Source organism: Melanerpes formicivorus, unplaced genomic scaffold (assembly GCF_026170545.1).
Source record: "Melanerpes formicivorus ecotype bairdi unplaced genomic scaffold, bMelFor1.0.p_v2 SCAF_27, whole genome shotgun sequence".
In the NCBI taxonomy this organism is placed as follows: Eukaryota; Metazoa; Chordata; class Aves; order Piciformes; family Picidae; genus Melanerpes; species Melanerpes formicivorus.
The window spans coordinates 1,404,258-1,425,505 of record NW_027142379.1 but is presented as its reverse complement, the minus strand read 5'-3'; the positions used below and the strand labels follow the sequence as shown (position 1 = coordinate 1,425,505).

At 42.8% G+C, this 21,248-nt stretch overlaps 1 protein-coding gene across 50 annotated transcripts in view; it reads right to left on the bottom strand.

Moving 5' to 3' along the window:
* The window catches only part of ANK2 (ankyrin 2), a 296,641-nt gene that overhangs the window by 116,763 nt on the left and 158,630 nt on the right, over positions 1-21,248 (bottom strand). For 28 of the 50 annotated variants that reach the window (XM_068153843.1, XM_068153848.1, XM_068153849.1 and 25 more), the window contains one exon: positions 5,401-5,502. In XM_068153843.1, coding sequence (XP_068009944.1) covers positions 5,401-5,502 — 102 coding nt within the window. Of the gene's footprint in view, positions 1-5,400; positions 5,503-17,911; positions 18,047-21,248 lie in introns of those variants that run through there. The other 22 variants (XM_068153858.1, XM_068153862.1, XM_068153865.1 and 19 more) reach the window with 1 other exon arrangement.

Sequence of the window (21,248 nt, the reverse complement as noted above, 5' to 3'; positions counted from 1 at the left end):
AGTGGTGGGTGGGGGAGAGATGAAATTAGTTGTCTGCTAAGCAAAACTGTGCAGCATAGGGGCTGCTCCTCCCCACACAGCACACATACACCGTAAGTACCCTTATTTAGATGCTTATTTGTGACTCTGACTCTCCAAAAAGAACATAATACCAAGCCTTCCAAGAGTGATTCTTCAAGAGCTTCCCTGCAGAGCCCAATTCCCTCAGTGTTTTTTCTCCTCTACCACTGAGCTAGAGGTGTCAACACTCTGTATCCTGCAGGGTGCTACAAACATGTGCACGCACCACTACTGCTCATTTACTGCAGTCTCACCCTTCATACCTCCACAACACCAGAAAAGCTCACAGACCTCTTGTGAGTCAGACAAATCCCCAACCTTTTCTCTTTTCTATGCCAACCCAAAGTCAGTCACTTTCATCCCAGAAAACAGGCACTGAGTCTCACTGCTGCTGTCTGAAAATCACCCAAGGAAGTCCATGCTCATTCTGCCTTTGCATTCAGTTGCCTCATGGAGTGATCATCATGGAATGGAAGCTCATCAGCTGCCGCCCAGTTCAGTGTCAATCCTGCTGTGCCATTTACTCCTACTGGGACATCACCCAGATCACTGTTACATCCAACAGCACTCATGGCTTGTACTACTCCTGCAGAACCTTGGTATGCCAAAGCAAAGCGAGCCCATGGAAAAGCAACTTCTTGGCAGAGCATCAGATCAAGCATTTAAATCCAAGTCAGCACTGCTGCCAGCAATGCTTCTGCTTCTCCTGTCCTCTCCTCTGTTCAATTCTATCCCCAGCCACCTTTTTGCAGATTAGATCCCTCAATCCTTAAGTGTGAGGCTGCACACACACTTCTGCCCAATCAGGACAGAGCACAACATGGAAGCTTGACCACTGAGCCAGGGCAAGGCCAGGATGGCTTCATCTGCAGCTGCACTGACTTACCAAAAGACAAAACACATCCCCCAAATTAACAAAGTTAAGCTTCTTCTTTCCTTTGCACTAAGAATCTGACCCCTTGTGACTCCCATTGATTCTGACAGCAGTTGGACTATGCCACTTTCCAGGAAGATCTGCCAGCATTTGAGTTTGCAATGACTCTTGCCTTTGCCACACAAGGTTCAAATGGCACTTAGGCAACTTACAGAGAAAACATTGTGAAAGTCAACAAAACTAAACAATAGAAAAACCTGTTTTTGAATGTTTCTACATTCTCTGGGCACATGAAGCACCTTGAAATGCTTTGCTTTTACCAAGTTGCTCCCACTGATGCTGCATTCCCAGGCTTACAGATATACCAAAAGGTCAAGAGCAAAGCAGAAGCTACAAACACAATGAAAATTACAAAGCTGTTGTGACTAACTCTGCATGGTCACACCACCTCCTTCACATGTCTTGTCAGAGTCAAGAAGGCAACTGCATTCACCAGTAGAGTAAAAAGCACTGTCATGGCTTTGGTAAAGTCAAATACTTTCCTCTGGCTCTTTAATAGAGTCTAAGGTTGCTGCAAATTGTGTCCTCTGGAGTAATCTCTTGGAGAAGTAAGACCACCATGTGATCAGCCTCTTTTCAAGGAGGATTTTGGGGAAGGGCACAATAGAGACTTCTCAAGTCCAGAGGTTTGCTGAAGTTTCTCCCAAAAATATCACAAAGGGATGAAGTGGTTGATGGAAAAAAGAAAAATCATTTCAGATTATGGAAATTCTCCCTTTATGTGTTGCTTTACAGCTTATAAATTCATGAAAATGGATTAACCTACAGAGTGACACCAGCATGTGATGCTGTCGACCTCATTATCTACAGTGGTACTTTGGTCTATAGTTAGCACTACTGAGAGGTTAGCTGGTCCCATTTGAACTAAATGGGGGAGTAATTAATAGCTGCTGCTCTGTCTCATTGTAACTGAAGCAGGAAAGGCATCCATCAAATCATAAAGAAGGCAACAAAATGAGAGCAAAGGCCAAACAGATCTAAATGTTAAAGAGCCTGGAGGTCCCCCAAACTACCTAATGTTTGGTGCCTTGAACAGGATTCAGACTGCACAGATACTCCTTAGCAATACCGAAGATTTCATCAACAACAAAGCAAGCAAGAGAATGTGGACAGTGGAAAAAGGCCTTGTCATGTTTCCAAGTAACTATCCTATTAATTACCTGATCATTTCTGGGAACACTGATGTTGATAATCAAGACACAAAATTTGCTGGATCTATTTGAATGTAAGAACTTGAGCCTAGATTTGCTCTTTACTAACTGGGGAAGTTCAAGTTTGCCAGCTTGCGCCCCACATAACTCAGCAAGTTCTCTCTTGACAGTAAGTCTTTTAGTGGAAACTTTTTCCTAGCCAGTAGGACAAGATCCTTCCTATATGTTTTCCATCAGCAGCACTTAAAAAGCCCCAGTTTTTACCCTGCTCCTCATTAAATTCCTTGGCACAGACAACAGAACCGCTCTCACTTTGGTGTCCCAGCTTCCATTTGACAAGTGTCTACTTTCATCATCTGCAGTTTCTCTTCAGCAGGGAAGGGGATGTCTCAAAATATTTCAGGTTGTTTCACTTCTTATTCTTCCTGTATTTTTGATAAATTAAATAAAACAAAAAACCAGAGTGGCAACAGCTGTGAGGGTTTTTTTAATTAGCTTCAGTATCTTCCCAGTCTGAATGTCAGCATGCAAGTGTCAAACAAGCAGTAAGGAATTTTATGGAGACTTTTGTGGTGGCGCAGGTAACCTTGGATGCCATGAAGCTCCAGTGCAGGAAAACAGCCCTCTTCAGAGCAGCACTTAACTGCATACTTAGATTAAACTAATTAGGGCTTCAATATAATTTTTGAATTGATTGAGTAGCCATTGTCCAGTTAGTGACCACTGATGAACTCCAGCTAGGAGTGAGGGGAGAGCTGAACACCACACAGCCTGAGCTGTCAGGTCCCCTTCAAACAAAAGCCACTGACTTCACTAGAATATCAAGACACTGTTCAGGACCAATGCAGACACTTGCATATTTATTTTAAGTCACACTTATAGTCTTATTAAATTTGCTGGCACCAGTCACTTAAAGAAGCGTTGCAAATGTAGGTCCCTAAGCTAAAAAGCAAAAGTAATTGGATTTAGATGACAGAAAAGAGCCAAGCTAAAATATTCCTTCACATGACAGTCATAGCAATGGTGAAACTTAACAGTGCATTTCTGCAGCAGCATAACTTTCCTGAAAGGGGAGGTAGGACATTGAAATCTCTTTTTATATGCTAAATGGTTTATCTTCTAGGTAAGTTTGACCAGTAATAGAAACATATTTGAGTTTAGTCTTCTGAAACAAGGTAAAAACCCATGGCTGCTCTCTAGCCATCTGAGGGCAATTAGAATTGCCTTGCTAAAGCAAGTGAGCTACAAGATTTTAATCTGCTTGGACCCAAGTTAGCTAGTCAGCTAAAATTACCTCCCACAATGTTTGCTTATCGGCTGAAACCTCTCAGAAATAGCAAGGGAAACCTCAGGCTTCCGCAGCCCAGGTCACAGGGGATCAGGTGCTCTGCGTGGGATGGTGAGGGACAATCCATGGCTGACTGTGCTGTGCTTGGTGTGATACAGTACTATGCAATATTTCTGTCATGCCCAGACTGCCCAGTGCTCTTTCTGCTATGTGAGTGCACATTTTGAATTGGATTTGATGTTGCTCTGGGTAACACAATTACATCTACAGCTCCAGCAACGGCTCATGAGGGAGGAGACTGGCACTGCCGAGCGCTAAACCACCTCCTGCTTCCTTTGAACTTCAAAATGAAGAAGTGTTTTAGAAGCCACTGAGGACCTACAAGGCTATGCACCAGCCTCACAGTTGCAAAAAAAAAATTAAATAATTCCTTTTAAACTTTTATGATGACCAAGATAGCATTTGGGCTTTGGGGCAACCAACAGACCAAACAAGTCTCCTTTAGAACTGAACCACTGAAGTTAAAGAGGCACCAGAAATGCAGAAGAGAATGGTTAACACAGTACAAAGTTCTTGCTTATAATATGAATTATGTATATTTAGTATGTCTTAAGAGTAAGGAAGCAGAAGAGGAAGGAAGCAGAAGAGGAAGGAAGCAGAAGAGGAAGGAAGCAGAAGAGGAAGGAAGCAGAAGAGGAAGGAAGCAGAAGAGGAAGGAAGCAGAAGAGGAAGGAAGCAGAAGAGGAAGGAAGCAGAAGAGGAAGGAAGCAGAATGTATAGTGATAAAAATCACAGCTAATGTCCAAATGTACCTATTTATCTCACTAGCATCTGCTCTCTTTAGTGTGAATTATTCCATTTCTATCCCATTCCACCAATAGTCACATTAATTGAATGAGTAAGCCAAGCAACAACAGGCCCCGAAAACTAAGCACAAAACTGGTAACAGACCAAAAGTCTCCATTTTGGAGAGAGATGTACCAATAGATTGCAAATTGGGCAAGGATGATTTCTTTTAAAATAGTAAAAAGTTGTTACAAATATCAACCTGTAATTTCTTGTAAGTTATTGTTATTAATAACATATGAGTGTGTGCCCAGGAAGAGGACTCTTGTTCCAGGTGTGATAGAAACCCCAGGCTCTCCACATCTTCACATACAAGCAAAGGATATAATTGTTCATCCATGGCTTTCTTCCTCAGTCTGCCAAGGATGTCAGCCCACACTAGCCTTCAGACATTTTTTTTGCCCAGAACCTAACAGCTGGCAGGCTCTGGAATTTATTAATCACAATCATCTCACTACCATTCTCTGCTCATCTGTCAATTTGTTGCAACACCTATTGCTCCTCAACCCCAATCTGCAATGCAAGCTCTCTGGAGAAAGGCTTCTCTTTTATTAGAAGGAGGAACACTCATTACCTGGCCATGCCTCATTACAATTAATAAATGGCTACAACAGATAAACAGCAATAACTAACAGAGCAAAAAATATCAGTGTTGGCACAGTCCCACTTCTCCAGACAACTACCAGAATGAGAGAGTCTCAGTATGGGAAAGAAAACCAGATTACAAGTCTCCTGCTTGGCCAGAGTTCAATCTCATTCTGTTGTAGCCATACAACTGGAGCAGCCATTAGATGTGGAACTTCACAACAGCAAGTCCATTCATGTTAGACTACCAAAGTACACCTTAGGTTTTGATTATAGGTACTTCACTACCTTATATCCATATACCTACAGGAAGAAAGATGAACCCAAAAAGGCTCACACAAAGCTTTAGTAGAAAGCAGCACAATTGTATAGACATTATCAACTTCCTGTAGAAGGGCATCACTGCAGAACAAGATTGAAAACAGCTTGAGGTGAATCAAAACATCTGCATGAAGTCATCCAGCTTGATAAAACAAGGGTTTGAGGGGCAGATCTTACAACTTGCTCTGGCAAGCTCTGTCCTTCAAATACCTTACCTGGTTACATGTGTTGATGTCAATTCCACTCTTCAGGTACTCCACTACTTTGTCCAGATTGCCAGCTCGGGCAGCTCGGAGGAAGCTTGCATTGCTGTCAGACTGCAAAAAAAAAGAAGAGAAGGAAAAAAAGCCTCTAGTTAGCTCTTGTTTAAAAGCAAGCACAACTTCATTCCCAGCAAGAGGTTTCCACAGTTTATGCTGCAGGAGAATAAAATTGTGAAGACAACAGACTTTGCAATCTATCTGCATTAATTAGCATACACATGCTTCGGCAGTTCTGGCACAAAAGATCCTAGAACAGTTTGGGTTGCAAGGGACCTTAAAGACCATCTAGTTCCAACCCCCTGCCATGGGCAGGGACACCTTCCACTAGACCATGCTGCTCAAGGCCTTGTCCATCATGGTTTGTACACCTCCAGGGAGAGGGCATCCACAACCTCCTGGGGCAAGCTGTTCCAGAGTCTCACCAACCTCACTGTCAAGAATTTCTTCCTCATATCTACTCAAAGTCTCCCCTCTTCAAGCTTCAATCCATTCCTTCACATCAAGCCCTTGTAAAAAGACCCTCCCCCTCTTAACTGTAGACCTGTTTGAGTGAACAAAATAGTGCAATAAATGCTGAAGTTCAAAACACAAAAAGAATCAATAATTAAAAAAATAAAATCATAATAACCAGTGGGATTGATAATAGCAGCAAGAAAAAAATATCCATCAACTCACTAGTAAATCTTGTGGAGTTATACATGCTCAAAATTCAGGAAGTAATTGGCTGATCTTGCTCTTGGCTATACTGAAAAGGGAAAAAAACTCCATCCCCTGGCTTTGGATTTGTGCTTGGCATAAGAAGTGCCATGAGTGCAGCTCACATTCTTGCACAGACCAGCTTACACACAGGTACATCCTGGGGAAACACAATATCCAACAGCAAACAAGTCCTGTGGAGCTATTTTATCACCTGTGCCACACAAGTGGGGTATATTTAAGGGAACAAAGGTCCTCCAAAGCAGGGCAGCACTGCAGGGGTAGCTAACCATAGAACAAAGCGGATGAAGGACTCAAACCGGAGGACCTAAATCCAGGATCACGTTGTAGACACACTCACTCCTGCATTCAGATGCTGGCAATTAAAGCCTCATTAGCATTTATAGGTTAAAAATAAAACAACCTTGTGTTTTCCTTTTGCAGCTGCTGGTGGGCTGTACTGGTAAGCAAGGGAGTGTGAAATGTGTGAGCCCTCTTGCCTTTATCTACAAGCATGACACAAAATTACACTGGCTCTTTGAAACCAGCCTGTACTTTGATGTTCACCCACATGGAATCCTGCACCCAGGTAAACTGGCTACTAACACAACATCAGATACCAGGGGAAAAAACAGAATGTCCTGAAAGCCTCCCACTTTGAGCTTACTAATGCTGCTCAACAAAGCCATGTATTTCAGGGCGTTTATTTTGGTCACCCGACTTATCACGCTGTACTGACTCGCTTCACAATCCCCGATTCCAGCCTATTTTAATCTGCAACAGATGGATGTCATCACAACCATGCTTCTTACAACTGCACTACATGCCAAGACAAAAATATTGCCTTTTAAATTCCTTTCAGCAAACTTCAGCACATTTCCCACATCTTCTACCATTAAGAAACCAGCCCATCTTTCTAAACGTGCTCTGAGGGGTGAAAGGGAAGGTGGCACCGGAATGCACGGTGACAGAATCCTTCTACAGCTCCAGGCTTCGGTCAGATGAGCACGGAGATGAGGCTTGACACAGGAGCTGATGCTGACAGGTACTTGAAAGAGATCCCTCTGAAGATTGAAGGATAGCTCTTAGCACTGCAGCCCCTCCTGTGAGCTGCATGTGTGCATAAAAGCACCAAATTATATTTTAATCTTTAAACGTCCTTGGGAAAAAGCAATCAGCTGGCTTGGCAAAGGCATCAGCCAAGAACAAATATTCCAGCAGACCAGGGGTAAATCCAGACACTCATGAAATTAATGGGAAAAGCATCTTTGCCCTCAATAGGATACACATTTTATCTTCTTTTCCCCTATTTTTCTTCCCACTGTTTCACTACTTCCACAGTCAGTCACCAATCCAAGCTTCTATGTTATACTTTTTAGAAGTTCAGGATGGATGATGCTGCAAATGAATACAGACAACTTCTGGTTTATTAGGGGTGAATCAATCATCATTTGCTTTGCTTTTACATAGAGTAACATGAAAGACTAAAGCTGTTAAGCCTCAGTTCCTGCTGGATGCTCCCACTGCAGCTAAGACCATGTGACTGCGTTCCATTTGTTCTGGCTAAGAAGATGGAAGCAGAGCTTTCCAATTAGATTCTCATTTCCTTGATTCATACTTTTGTTATCTCAGAATTAAATTACTGCAAAGCACATGACCTCAAGATACACCACATGGACCTGAAAATCCATCACAATGTGGAACATGAACTTCTTGTCCACATGAGGAGTTATCATGAGGCTGGGGGAGCTGGGATTCTTCAGCCTGGAGAAGAGAAGGCTCTAAGGAGACCTCATAACAGCCTTCTAGTACCTGAAGAGAGCTACAAGAAGGCTGCAGGGGGACTGTTTGCAAAGGCCTGCAGTGACAGGATGACCATATCAAGAAGAGGAGATTTAGATTGGATGTTAAGAACAAGTTCTATACCATGAGGGTGCTGGAATGCTGCAACAGGTTGTCCAGGGAGGTAGCTGAGGCCCCAGTCCCTGGAGATCTTCTAGGTCAGGTTTGACAAGGCTCTGAGCAACCTGATAGAGTGGAGAATGTCCCTGCTGACTGCAGGGGGGTTGGACCTTTGGAGGTTCCTTCCAACCCAAACCATTCTAGGATTCTTTGAATTAGCTCCTCGTGATTCACCCCCTGGCAGGCACTTTGATTCCAGCAGTGCCTCTTGCTGTGCATGGTCTCACTCTGAAATACCAGTGTCTGACTGTGAACAGAAAAGCAACAGGACTGCTAAAATCCTCATGATACCAAATGAGATCTTGGTGCTTCATCTAGTGACTCCTGGCCTACACCATCTTTGGGGTTTATGAATTTCTTGACAGTAAGATGTATTGATGTCACATGAAATGAATATATTTGAACCCACCTCTTCATAGTGTGGCCTCTCCTAGTTCAAAATACTTTCTCACAGACATGAATGATGTCACATTGAAATCAAGCTTACCACACAAGTAAGACATGAAGCAGAAATTCAGCTGCTTCAAGCAGAAATTCCAGCACAAAAGCCAGTGAGAGGTCCCATGGAATGCTCCATAGGTTCAGCACTGTGTTTGAAAGCTCAAAAGTCAGGAGTATCCAGATCTGGATTTCCTTTCCTGCTTTTGTCTGCCATCTCCAGTTTTTCAGTAGGTCATCAGTAGTTCCTCCTTTTCCTCATTCTTTCAAGGTCTTTAAAAAAGCATTTGGGGCAGCACTATTGTCTCAGCAACTCAACTCACTTTAGCACATTACAAATTCAAATCCATTGTGACAAATTGTCTGAGTAGTCAACAGCAGCAATTTTCTCTGCTCTTGCTAGGAAATGATGATTTGTATCTGTGGGATTTCCCAGTTGATTCAGTAACCTCCTGAAATATTTTGTTTCCTCACATGTAGATTTTTGTTACCTTCCTGAAGCATTTCAGTGGCACAGAACCTAGCATATGGGTATTTACTATAGTATCATAGTATCAGTCAGGGTTGGAAGGGACCACAAGGATCATCTAGTTCCAACCCCCCTGCCATGGGCAGGGACACCTGCTACTCCTAGTTTGCTCACTGGTGAAGACAAACAGGCACCAAACTATCATTTGAAGGCACTTTCTTGACAAGAAAGAGGAGAGAGCCATGGAGCTTTTGCACCACACAGTATTTATTCCATCCTCTCTCTCTATGCACACACCTCTGATGCTTTCTTAAGGAGTTTTACCCTTGCAGATCATTCCCAATAGCAAGCACTCTGCTGACAGGGACCAGAAAGATTTACAAGAGAAGAGTTTAGCTTGAACCAGCCACCAAGTGAGCCTGAGTTCAAGACAGAATACAAGTCTGATCCATGCTATAGATTTGTGAGGAATATTTGGTGTTATTGAACCTTCTAGGAAGCTCCTGCCTTTTAGCTTAACTTTTCTTCTCTAACTTTAGACTGAAGATAAATCATTTCAGCGAGAAAGTGGAATTTTCAGAGCACAAATAAACTATAATGTTGGGGGGGAGTTGCTATAACTTTTAGAACACTCACTGCAGAATGCAGGATGTTTTTTGTAAGGCTCTAGCTATCACAGACTGTGTAGGAAAACAGGAAATCATGGGAGCATATGATTTATCTTAAAGAAAAAAGAAAATATTTGTGAGGCTGTGGCTTCAGCTTCTTTCTTGCTAACTGCAATGCCAGAAATTGAAAGACAGAGCTCAGGGAATCTCAGTAATTGAATCACATGTAGAATAGAGTCTTTTATTCAAAGACTCAGAAGCCTTCCCTTCTGTTCCAACTGCCCTCACTCTGGTTGCCTCTCCTGTCTCACAGCACACCACATCACTTACCACACAGAGCATGTGCCTCTTTCTTAAAGGCATTTGAGAGAGAGAGGTGCAAAAATAAAACCATGAAATCATCATATGCTGAACCAAACTCATCGGAATTCCTCCACATATTCAAATTTGCTGGTGAAAACCAGCTTCATGCTTAAAAAGGAAAGACTGGGGGAGTAGGAGGATTCAGTTTCCATAATAACATTATCCAAACCATCCCAAGCCTTGTTTGAAATCATGTCTATAGTAAAATGATTCCTGCAGATTGGCTTTGGGTTCCTTCCCCCTTCAAAGAAAGTGAGGGACCCCAACCTGTCAATAACCACAACTATCTCCATGGGAGAACAGTCTAACAATGAGACCTACTGAACAATTCTCATCTGTAAAACAGAGCTGACTAATGGAACAACAGCAAAACCAGAACTCAGACCTGATGCATAATAACCAAAGAGTAGTTCTACACCTTCATTTAACTTCTTTTGTTTGTTTGTATGTGCATTAAAGCATGTATCTAAATGCCAATAACCCATTGTGACACCTTTCAAACATTGACTCTGGGACACACCACAGCCTAGAGAAGAGAACACTTCAGGGGGACCTTAGAGCTGCCTTCCAAATACCTGAAAGGATCCTACAGGAAGGCTGGAGAGAGGCTTTTCATAAGGGTGTCTAGTGACAGGACAAGGGGGAATGGTTTGAAGCTGAGGGAAAGTAGGTTTAGGCTGGATCTTAGGAAGTTCTGATTGGTGAGACTGTGGAATAGGTTGCCCAGGGAGGCTGTGGATGCCTCCTCCCTGGGGGTGTTCAAGACCAGGTTGGATGAGGCCTTGAGCAGCCCAGCTTAGTAGAGTCTAGTTGAGTTGACGTTGGAGTAGATGATCTCTAAGGTCCCATTCTGTGATTTTATGGAGCAAATTTGTTTATTTGCATCTTTTAAAAAGGCTGGGCCTGAGCAGGAAGCAAGCAAAACCTGCTGTTAAAGTGTATGCTTTATATAAATCAAGACACTCAAAACCTTTCATGTACAAGCCTGTATTATTATGGCACAGAAATCCAGCATTAGGACAGATTTTGGCAGTCTGCAGAGATACCTGGCAGGGTTAATGTCATTTATAAACTTCAGAGTTGTGTGGCAGTCCTTGTCCAACAGTTGCTTCTACAATCAGTAAAATGCTGATGGCTTATTAGCTCCTCCTCTTCACTAAAGAGCTCTTAGCTGGGTGGTGGTTTCTTGACTCAATATGTCCAGGTAATGCCTAGAGCTGAGAACTCAGCTCACTGCAGAAGGAAAGTTGCATCATCTAAACCCAGGGTTTTGTGGTTTCTTCTTGTTATTCAGTAGTTAGAAGATGCAGAGGGAGAATGAGAGGTATGGAAACACATTCCACCAGTGTTTAATCATGTGGGACTTTCTCGTGTGTCAGTTTATGCTCCTACCCTTGAGACTACCACTACATTTTGTCCCAGTTTCAGAAACCATCTGTTCAAAGCAGCCATGGCTTAAATGGGCACAGACAAGGCGTTACCCTTCCCCAACACATTTCTCACATGGGGATTTTTTGCCAATATGGTAGCTTTTCCCAAACCAGCATCCAAAGGTGAAAGATAGGACACCTCAAAAGGAACTCTGTTTCCTCATGGAAGAGTTTCTGTAAAACATGCCAGCTAGTTTTCCAGCAGCTCACATTTTACCTTTTATACCCCAAGTTATTTTTCTATTGAGCAGAAAGTGCTGCTGATCTCCATAGGGCATCACAACAGCAGCACACTGATACCACCAACTGCAAGCCTAAGCTGCAGCTCTGACTGCAGGAAGGTAAAGGGATTTAGTTCTATTTTTTTAGTTTTAATTAAACTACCTCAGCAGAGTCTCAGCCTGCAGTTCTGATACACATGCCAGGATGTGAGCTGAAGCTTGCACTTGCAAAGAAACAGGCTGAGGAGTCTAACACTGGTACAGTTCAATGAGATAACAGCTCCAAGGGAAACATTTTCCCAGCCTTTAATGAAATGAAGTTCATATACTGAAAGAAAACAACTACAACGGTGCTGTACTTTCAAAGCCACTGCCTATACTTATGAAGAAGATGAATGTTTTCCTTCCATTAATTTACTGGAAGATATGAAGTAAGACAGATTAAATCACAGATCTTAGAGAAATTTCAGTATCTAAATTCCTGGATGAACACCATGCCCCATTTTCTTACTTCAAAGAAGTATTTTTATCACAGAGCTTTTCCCACTCAAGCGTGTCCAGGCGATTCAGACCTAACTCATCCTGCTATGTACCTCTGGTCCTACAGAATTTATCAAGAAACAGCTGAACCACAAAGGCCACAATTCTAAAATAGCAGTTTTGACTCTCTCTCTCTCAATCCAAAACAACCTCTTATCCAGGAAAAAGGCACACCTGACCTTACAATAAACCAGCCTTTTTTGGCAAGAAAGAGGAAGCAGAACCATAGGAGCTGTGAAAAGGAAGAAAAGCTTTCAGAGACCAGAGGTCACCAACAAGTTAAATGTTTTCTAACAAGATGTAGCTAATAGCATCCAGCAATTAGTTATTTTAATCTCTGAGCTGCTGATAATGGTTACAAATCAGAAAAGCAAAATATTCTTTGAGGATGCTCCTGAATAATTTAAGGAGCTTTGAGTATTTAGACCAATTAATCAGAATGTCACACAGGGGATGAAGTTGCCACCACTTGATAGAACTGTGGCTGGAGCTGCCCTCACACCTCACTGTTGCATACAGTATGGACATGGGCCCTGGCCTTGGCACAGCAAGAAGTGTGTGGCAATGATGCCTGAGAATCACAGAATTGTTTTGGCTGGAAAAGACCTCTGAGATCATTGAGTCCAATCATCAACCTCAGACCAGCAAGGCTATGAAACCACGTCCCAAAGCACCATGTCCACACATTTTTTGAACCCTCCCAGGAAGGGTGACTCCACCACCAAGCTGGGCAGCCTAGAGCTACTAGAAAAGAAAAAGCTTTTGTGCTATACACTGAGAATAAAATAGAATATAGAATAGAATAGAATATAGAATAGAATAGAATATAGAATAGAATAGAATATAGAATAGAATAGAATATAGAATAGAATAGAACAGAACAGAACCGAAACGAACCAGGTTGGAAAATACCTTTGAGATCATCAAGTCCAACCCATAACCCATATGAGCCAGGATTAAAGCATTCCCAATTTCGAATCAAAAAGTAGGACCCAGAACTCTACAGTGCCAAAGCAGTTGGGCAAACTAATGTTTGTGTTTATTACATGGTAAAAGCTTTCTGATGGTAGGCAAAGAGGCTGAAACCCAAAGGAGATGCAGCGTGCAACGACACACAAGACTTAAGAGTATCCTTTACAAATGAATTTCATTGGTATGGCTGGAGATGGTAAAAGATGTCAATAAAAGCAGCTAGGCACATATAGGTGGCTTGAGGAGTACTCTATGATATACCCACATTCTACAATAACAAATGTATTCTAATTGTGAAGTATTTTCCTAACTGTGGAACTGAAAGACCTCTTCCAGTAATTTTAATATTTGCATATGCCAGTTTGCAGCACTTCCTTATTTTACTACAAAGACTTTTGCTACTGATGGGGAAATTCCCAATTACTCCTAAGTGACTTTCATTTGATGCTGGTTGTTATATTTCAATGCCTTGGACTCTTTTGCTAGTTCTGCAGCCACTCTTTCCTTTCCACTGAAGTGCCTCATCAGTCTTGCTTTGTTTAGAACCAGGAGAAGGACAAAGGGCTACACTTGGAGAATGCACTTAGTTTTTACAATATCCAATTGATCCCAAATTATCCAAGTTTAACATATTTGCTAAAGGGTGGGTTTAAATACACACTTGACTCTGTTCCTGAGTTTGGGCCAATATTAGCAAATACAGCAAAAGAGGAAGAGAACTACTGTAAAATCAGCCCTTACTTGAGCCAAGAAGCAAATGTCATGTATAAACCCTTTATGATACTCAGCTGCCACAGACATCTGTAGGAGGCCTCCCACTACCTCCATTAATTTGCCATCCTGGACTTGGCACCAGCTGACTTTTGCTACGTCAATGAAAGATTTGTGAGAGCAGAGGCAAAATTGCAGAGTTTGCTGTGAAAAGGAATAGAATAAAAGTCTTTTGCCCAGCTGTGTGTTCCTTCCAAACGCAGAACTTGACATGACAGAAGTTATTTTTGATCCATCTGATTTTAAAATGTAAAGGAACATCAGAAATAGTATCCTAGCCCAGAAGAGCACTGCAGAACTAGCTGAACTTCAGGCATGTGTAATCCCTGATGTCCCACTGGGCTATCCATATTCTCCAAAACAAATGTTCTGCTGCAAATCTCGGGCTGGAAACAATGTGTGCAAGTCTGACTTGTATTCATCAGTGTGAATCTCCAAAACAGAATCTCCAAAGCACCTAGAAGGCCAAACCCCAGTGGATTTGGGTTTAATGAATGGAATCTTCTACCATAGGCTGAGTAATCCTAAAACCTAGTAAAATCTTCATGCCTTTCACTGAGACTTTTAAACTACTCCCAAACCAGAAAGGAAAATCCTATTGTTGCATGGGGAAACTGCCTGTGCTGCCACTTGAGTGAGAAGTATCCATTACTCATTTCCTGAAACAATAAGGATTCAGGTATGTTCAGAAGAGCCACAGGATCAGTCTTAGCTCTCTGTGACACTTTTACTGACTTCTTGAATAATATTAAAAGAAGAACAAATGTTTAAGATCATCTGGACACTATACAGTGAGATTTTGAGGTGTCAGTACCAACTTTAGCACTTAGTAAGTATTTAAATGGATTCCATGGCAAGTTTCCATGTTCCTAAATCAAGAGGTAATAATGCTAGAACACCTTTAGAAAGAATTAGGATGCCATTCAAAGCATATCTCATAGAATAAAAACTAGCCTTAACTAAAACCTAGCCTGTGAGTGAAGTTTATGACAGACCGTTGACAGAGGATACCATCACTCCTAATTTTTCATCCCCTTCCACCCCCTTGTCTTATCATCTTTCTAAGAAAAGAAATGTGCTAACACCATCCATGCTAGGCTCCAACAGCTTTCCTTACCTAAACACCATTAACTGATCACCCATTGATTCAATCTTAGTGGTACCACAACCAGAAATAAATCATTTCATGTTCCTTTGAGATGAACTAAAATAGATGCCCACAAAATGAGTGTCACTGAAATGCAGCAGTGCCTGATTCAATGCCAGCTCTGCCAGCAAGACTCATTGCAAAGATCTTCCTTGAACCAAATGATAAAACAGACTCTGAAGTAGTAAATGAAGAATTTAACTTTGTCCACTGCCAGCTCCCTGCATTGACTCTCCCACTGTCTTGTACAATCACCTAAATGTCCACGTTGCCAAATCCTGGTGCAGGGAGAGTGCTCCTCCTCCAAATGATGCAGAAAGAGTTGGGAATTACCCTGTCCTCAACCTCAGAGAGCAGTCTGTCCTAGGTAGGCTGAAAAACAACGTGAAGCATGACTGGATCATACCTTCATATTTGCTATTTTAAGTGTAACTAAATATCCAGGTAAAGGAGGAGACTAATGTACAGTGAAAGGGCTGAACCCCAGTGTTTTGTCAGCTGTTTCAGCACATAAAAACCCCAAGATAACGAAATCTTTAATAGATGGTTACTGAAGAGTTAGTTGCCCTTTTTTTTTAATGCTGCTTTTATTTCAAATATGAACTCAGTATCAAAATCTGACTCCCTATTTGAGAAAGTTATTTCTCCCAGGCAACCAGCACCAGAACAAGAGGACACAGTCTCAAGCTGTGCCAGGGGAGGTTTAGGTTGGATGTCAGGAAGAGGTTCTTCACAGAAAAAGTGATTGGCCATTGGAATGTGCTGCCCAGGGAGGTGGTGGAGTCACCATCACTGGAGGTGTTTAAGAAGAGAATGGATGAGGTGCTTGGTGCCATGGTTTAGTTGATTAGATGGTGTTGGGTGATGGGTTGGACTCAATGATCTCAAAGGTCTTTTCCAACCTGGTTAATTCTATTCTATTCTATCATATAGACAGCTCAGCCTAGTCAAACCAACACATTTCTGATTCCCTCAGCAAGGTGAACCTGAAGCAGCAGACTATTTGATTTTAGTTCAGAAAAAGCTTAGATTATCCAAAGCAATTTTGCTGTTGGAATCAGCTGAACACCAATTGAGTTACTCAGAACCTTGTATCTGGTACTGGATACATGGAGGCACCACATTCAGCTTGATGTGCTACTCTTTAAACTTTGTTTTTATTAACCTTTTTTTAATGGAACCCTAATAATAATGAGAGACTGCAAAGCTGCTTAGGGAAACAGAGCAGTTCTCCTCTGGAATCTCCAAGCACTGTAAGGTCTGAGGCAAGACAGCTATTCTAAAGCAGCCCTGTCAGTCCCTTCCAGAAGCATATAAAGCCGAGATTTTACGATTAAACGATTCAAAGACATTATCAAAGTGCCTGATCTCTGCCTGCTCTGAAAAGCTCTGAAGGCTGACTGAAAAGAATGCAGGAAAAAAACCCACAAACAAAATCCCCTCAAAGATCACATGCTGCTCGACTTGGCTCGCTCCTGCCTCCTCAAAGACCTGACCTTATGCAGAAGGGCAGCTTGCAGACTGTACATCCAGACAAAGCTGCTGCAGTTTGCTTATTTGTGTCACAGGGAACCTCCAGCCATTTGCTAACAGCTTCAGGCCCCTCACCTTAAGGAAAAGTCAATAATGTCTGTTGAAATCCACACAGTCAGCAGTGGAAGCAGCTTGTTCTCCCCTTCCCTGCTCTGGAAAGTCCTACACTGGGCAGCACCCCTCCTCCTGACTTCCCGTTTCCCCATCAGAAATGCTGCAGCATTTTCCTTTGAGGCTTCAATTTTGTGTTCTAGCTCAAAGAAAGTTTTCTTTCTCCAGGACTGGTTCAACTGTGTTGTCAGTGAAATAAGCAATAAAAGCAGTCAGAAAATTTCATCCAAAAAAGTTTCCCACCAGAAAATCAAGACAGAATCAGAATTATTTCCTCGGACGAAGCAGAACTTCTCACGAGTTCTGCCACTGGGAGTGCCTCTGGTATCCTCCCAATGATGTCACTCAACTACATTTCCTATAATGCACTGCAGTCATTCATTCAAGTGTAAAATGTAATGATGAGGTGAGAAAAATATAGGAGAACATAGTATTTGGATAGATCACATGAAAGGTTTTCTGGCCTTCCTGTTCTGCCAGAAGTTTTGATGCTACCTCCTCCTTTCATGGCCAATTCTGATTGAAATAGCTCTTTAATAATCAATTTCCCAAAAAGAAGGGGGGGGGGAAACGACTGAAAAAGAGGAAAGAGGCACTTCACTTGCCATGGACATTATACCTGCAGTTATTCCAGTGATGGTCTTCTGCCTTGCAAATCGAATGCTGACATTACTGATATAAGCACGTACTAAACTCTCCAGTCTTCCAGCAAGCCCCTTGCATGTGCCCAGTCCCACTCAACGCTGTGACCTTCAAGTGCATAAAGATCTGTGGGACTCTGCCTCTGCTGCAAACACACAAAATAACGTTGTGTGCTGACAGACAACTTCAAGAAGCCTCACAGTGTTCCAGTTTTGAGGATGATGGACACAGGATCATCTGCAGCAGCAGCGTAAGCCAGGGTAATGGATCACATCCATTCATTTGACAGGCTTGTTTCACTGACACTGCTCTCTCCCCATACACCGAAACCTCTGGGTAGCTGACAACACTTAAATGACTGCACAGCTCAGTGACAGATGATTTTTCATCACAGTCAGTCTCAACAGCAAAAGCAAAGCTTCAACAGGGACACATTTAGGAGATCTCTTAATACTGCAAGCTATCATCAGGGAGGACTCAAGCTGAGCAAAGAGATCCTTTCCAAATCTAACGTGCACAAACCTGACCTTTGATTCCTGTTTTCTTCAGCCAAGACTTACCAGGGCTTCGGGATCTTTACTTTCTTCACTGATGAATCCATAGTAGTCAGGGATTTTATCCAAATCCTGTATGATGCCTTGTGTACTTATGCCCTTATCTGAATGACAAGCCTGGCAAATTGGTGCATTGCCCATAGCAGTTCTGCTACTAACTCCTACAAGTGGGACTGTCCCAGCGCTCCCAAAGGACAGCTGCCGCTCCTGGGGGAGGATCCTCCCTGAGCTCCACTCCCCAGCCCCTCAGACCAGGCTCCCTCCCCGAGCTGTCCTGTGTCACAGCAAACCCGAAACCCCAGCAACTGCAGCAGCAGTCGGTGCCCATTTCCAATTCAGGCACTGCCTGGCTATTTTTACACCTACCAGGCCAGCTATGCATGGAAATGGCATTGGGGTGGGCTGGGGAAACACTGCTTTCCAGCCACAGCCAGCCTGCCGAGCACGTCAAGTTCAAGTCCCACTGAGTGAAATGCCTCTGCATGTGAGGGTTATTGAATTACCCTGGTGCATGCCTTGGAATATTTTGATTTTTATCCCTGCTGCTCCAGGTCTTGCTGTGTTTACATAAAGAACTACATTTCAGAATGTTGCTAATGCCTTCTGAGTTTAACTCAAAAAGATGGTAAATTCAAGTCACATCTCTCTGGTATCTGCAGAGCAGGACAAAAGGTTGAGTGCAGATTCCATGACCATTTCACTCCTGTTAGCTACATGGTATTTCACCTTCATGTAGATAATAACTGTGATGAGCTTCCTTTTGAATCGTCATATCCCCTGGGTTTGACTTCAGAGGAGCTCAAATGTATACAAAAAGGACAACCTCTGATGCTAGATGACTTCAGCTCTTGTCTGTGTCATGTCTGAGCTTTTTTGTTCCCCCTTTTTTTATTGGTTTGGGAGTGTTATTGTTACTTTGGTTTAGGATTGGGGGGATTTTTAGCTAGAAAAGTAATTATTAAAAGCAAACCAAGAAACCCAAGCAAGCAAACAAAACCCCCACCAAAACTGACAGTAAAGACATTCCCTGAGTCATACAGAAGCAGGCAGCTGTCCATAGCATCCTATTGATTTCTACTCTGTCACCCTTCACAGCAGTGCCACTTTTAACTGGAGAGAGCAAGCTCTCCCCAGTCCCCTACAAGGCTTACTGATCAGCACAGGGCTCTCTTTTGTGTTCATTACCATGAGGTAAATTTAAAACAGCGCTGCAACTTTTCCTTAAGTGATGACTATTCATGAATGGGATTATTCAGCTCCTTTGAAAGGCCTCAGGCACTAGGATGTGCAAGAAGTATGAACACACATTGGAGAGAATCACAGAATACCAGGATGGAAGGGACCTCAAGGATCATCTGGTCCAACCTTTTGTCCTGGGAAAAGCATGGTCTAGGTAAAGCAGCCCAGCCAGCAGAGATGCATGCACCAGAAAGCTAAATTACCCTGTGACAGTTATGTAGATAAACACTGCTGCAACTTCTCATGTAGTTATAAACTTAAAAAGACATATGAAAGAATCTCTCCAAATGCTTGATTCAGCTGGCATTCATATAACCAAGGTCCCAACATAAGCTGCAACTAGCTGCAACTAGGATCTCCTTGGACACCGCAATCTATTTAAGATGAAATTAACTTACTAGAAAATACAGAGAATGAACAAGAGGGAAGGGTGGCAAAAGCCAAGCAGCATGCATTCCTTTGCAGTAATGCTTGCAGAAAGCAACATTCTGCACAGAGATCAGAGGGAGAGCAATGGATAAGCTTTCTGCAGAGCCTGCTAACAATATCACTGTTGTTTGTCAAAAGGGTTCAAAGTCATTAGGGCAAATTACTCAGAAAGCAAACATGTTCCTGCTTTGCCAGCTATAGTTAGGACACCATATAATCTAGCAAAGCATATATCTTATGAGGTAGTACTCCAAGCCTTTGGGGAGGAACATGTTACAGTATCTTTGTAAGTTCCCATGCTCTTTTTTGCTGCTGTTTGGGCAGCAGTGAAGAAGCCAGGATACAAAAGAAATTCACACCAAAGCACCACAGTGCTCCTGTCGGCACAGAAAAGTCAGAGCCTGCTCTGTGCCACACTGCAAAACTGCTCTGAAGCCTAGCACCTGGTGTCTCCTCCAGGAAGAGCAGAATTTAAAGAAACTCCTTGTAGGTAATTCACTTCTTGAATCCACCTGTTTCCCACACTTTAGGATGCCCTCTACTACTCAGCAGCACAATAGACCTTTCGGCAACACTAACTCCAAACCTGAATTACTCCTTCAACTAGAAAACCTTGAGAAATACTTTAATGTGCTTCCTGGTTCAATAGAGACAGGAAACTGCTGGAGATGGGAGATCCAAAGATCTTGAGAGGCCTGGAGCATCTCTGTGAGATGGAAAGGCTGGAAGACCTGGGGCTGTTTAGCCTGGAGAAGAGAAGCCTGAGAGGGGGCAAGAGGATGGGCTCAGATTCCTTTCAGTGATGCCCAGTGACATGCCAAGGGGCAACAGCTCCAACCAAAACACAGGAAGTTCCACCTAAACAAGGTAAACATTCTTAGCTGTGAGGATGCTGAAGCCCTGGAGCAGGCTGCCCAGCGAGGTTGTGGAGTCTTATTCTCTGGAAAGATTCCAATCCCACCTGGACATTGTGAGCCTGGGCAAGCTGCTCAGGGTGACACTGCTTTAGTTGGACTAGGTGATCTCCAGAGGTCCCTTCACAGAATGAAAACAACACACATACATGCTGCTCACAAGGAAGATGGTACGTGCAGAGAGTGACAGGAAGCCACAACCCAAGCCACAGCCTCATATGCATTCACAGAACACAAGAACATTGAGTCCCAGTCAGTCAACACAAGCTCAACTTCACTTTGATTAACACTGCAAGATCTTATTAGCAGCTGTAACCAAAGCTTTCCCCGCACCAAAACATGACTGTCAGGGTAAGGGGTTGAGAATGCAGCTCAGACCTACCCATGCCCACCCAGCTGTAAGTGTACCATCCCTTCTTGTGCCCCAAACAGCTCAACAAAAGTAAACTGTTTTTTGGGCTTCATGATTTTATATCCCTCTGCAGCAATAAGCTCTAATTCGTATCCATTTGTCTTGGGCAGTTCAGTCTAAAGCTAAATCAAGTATCTGCCCCCCAATTAGCTCTAATTTTTGTTCCTTAACACAGATGCCTTAAGCCATCTTGCAGGATTTCATGAAGCTATCTCATTCAGAATTTGGACTATCCAAGTAAGGCCTCAATCCCCTTCTCTAAGATAATCATCCTATCTTCTCTTTCAAATACATCAGCAGGAGATCACTGCTGACTGAAAATCCCCGTCTCTTAAGTCCGTGTTATTGA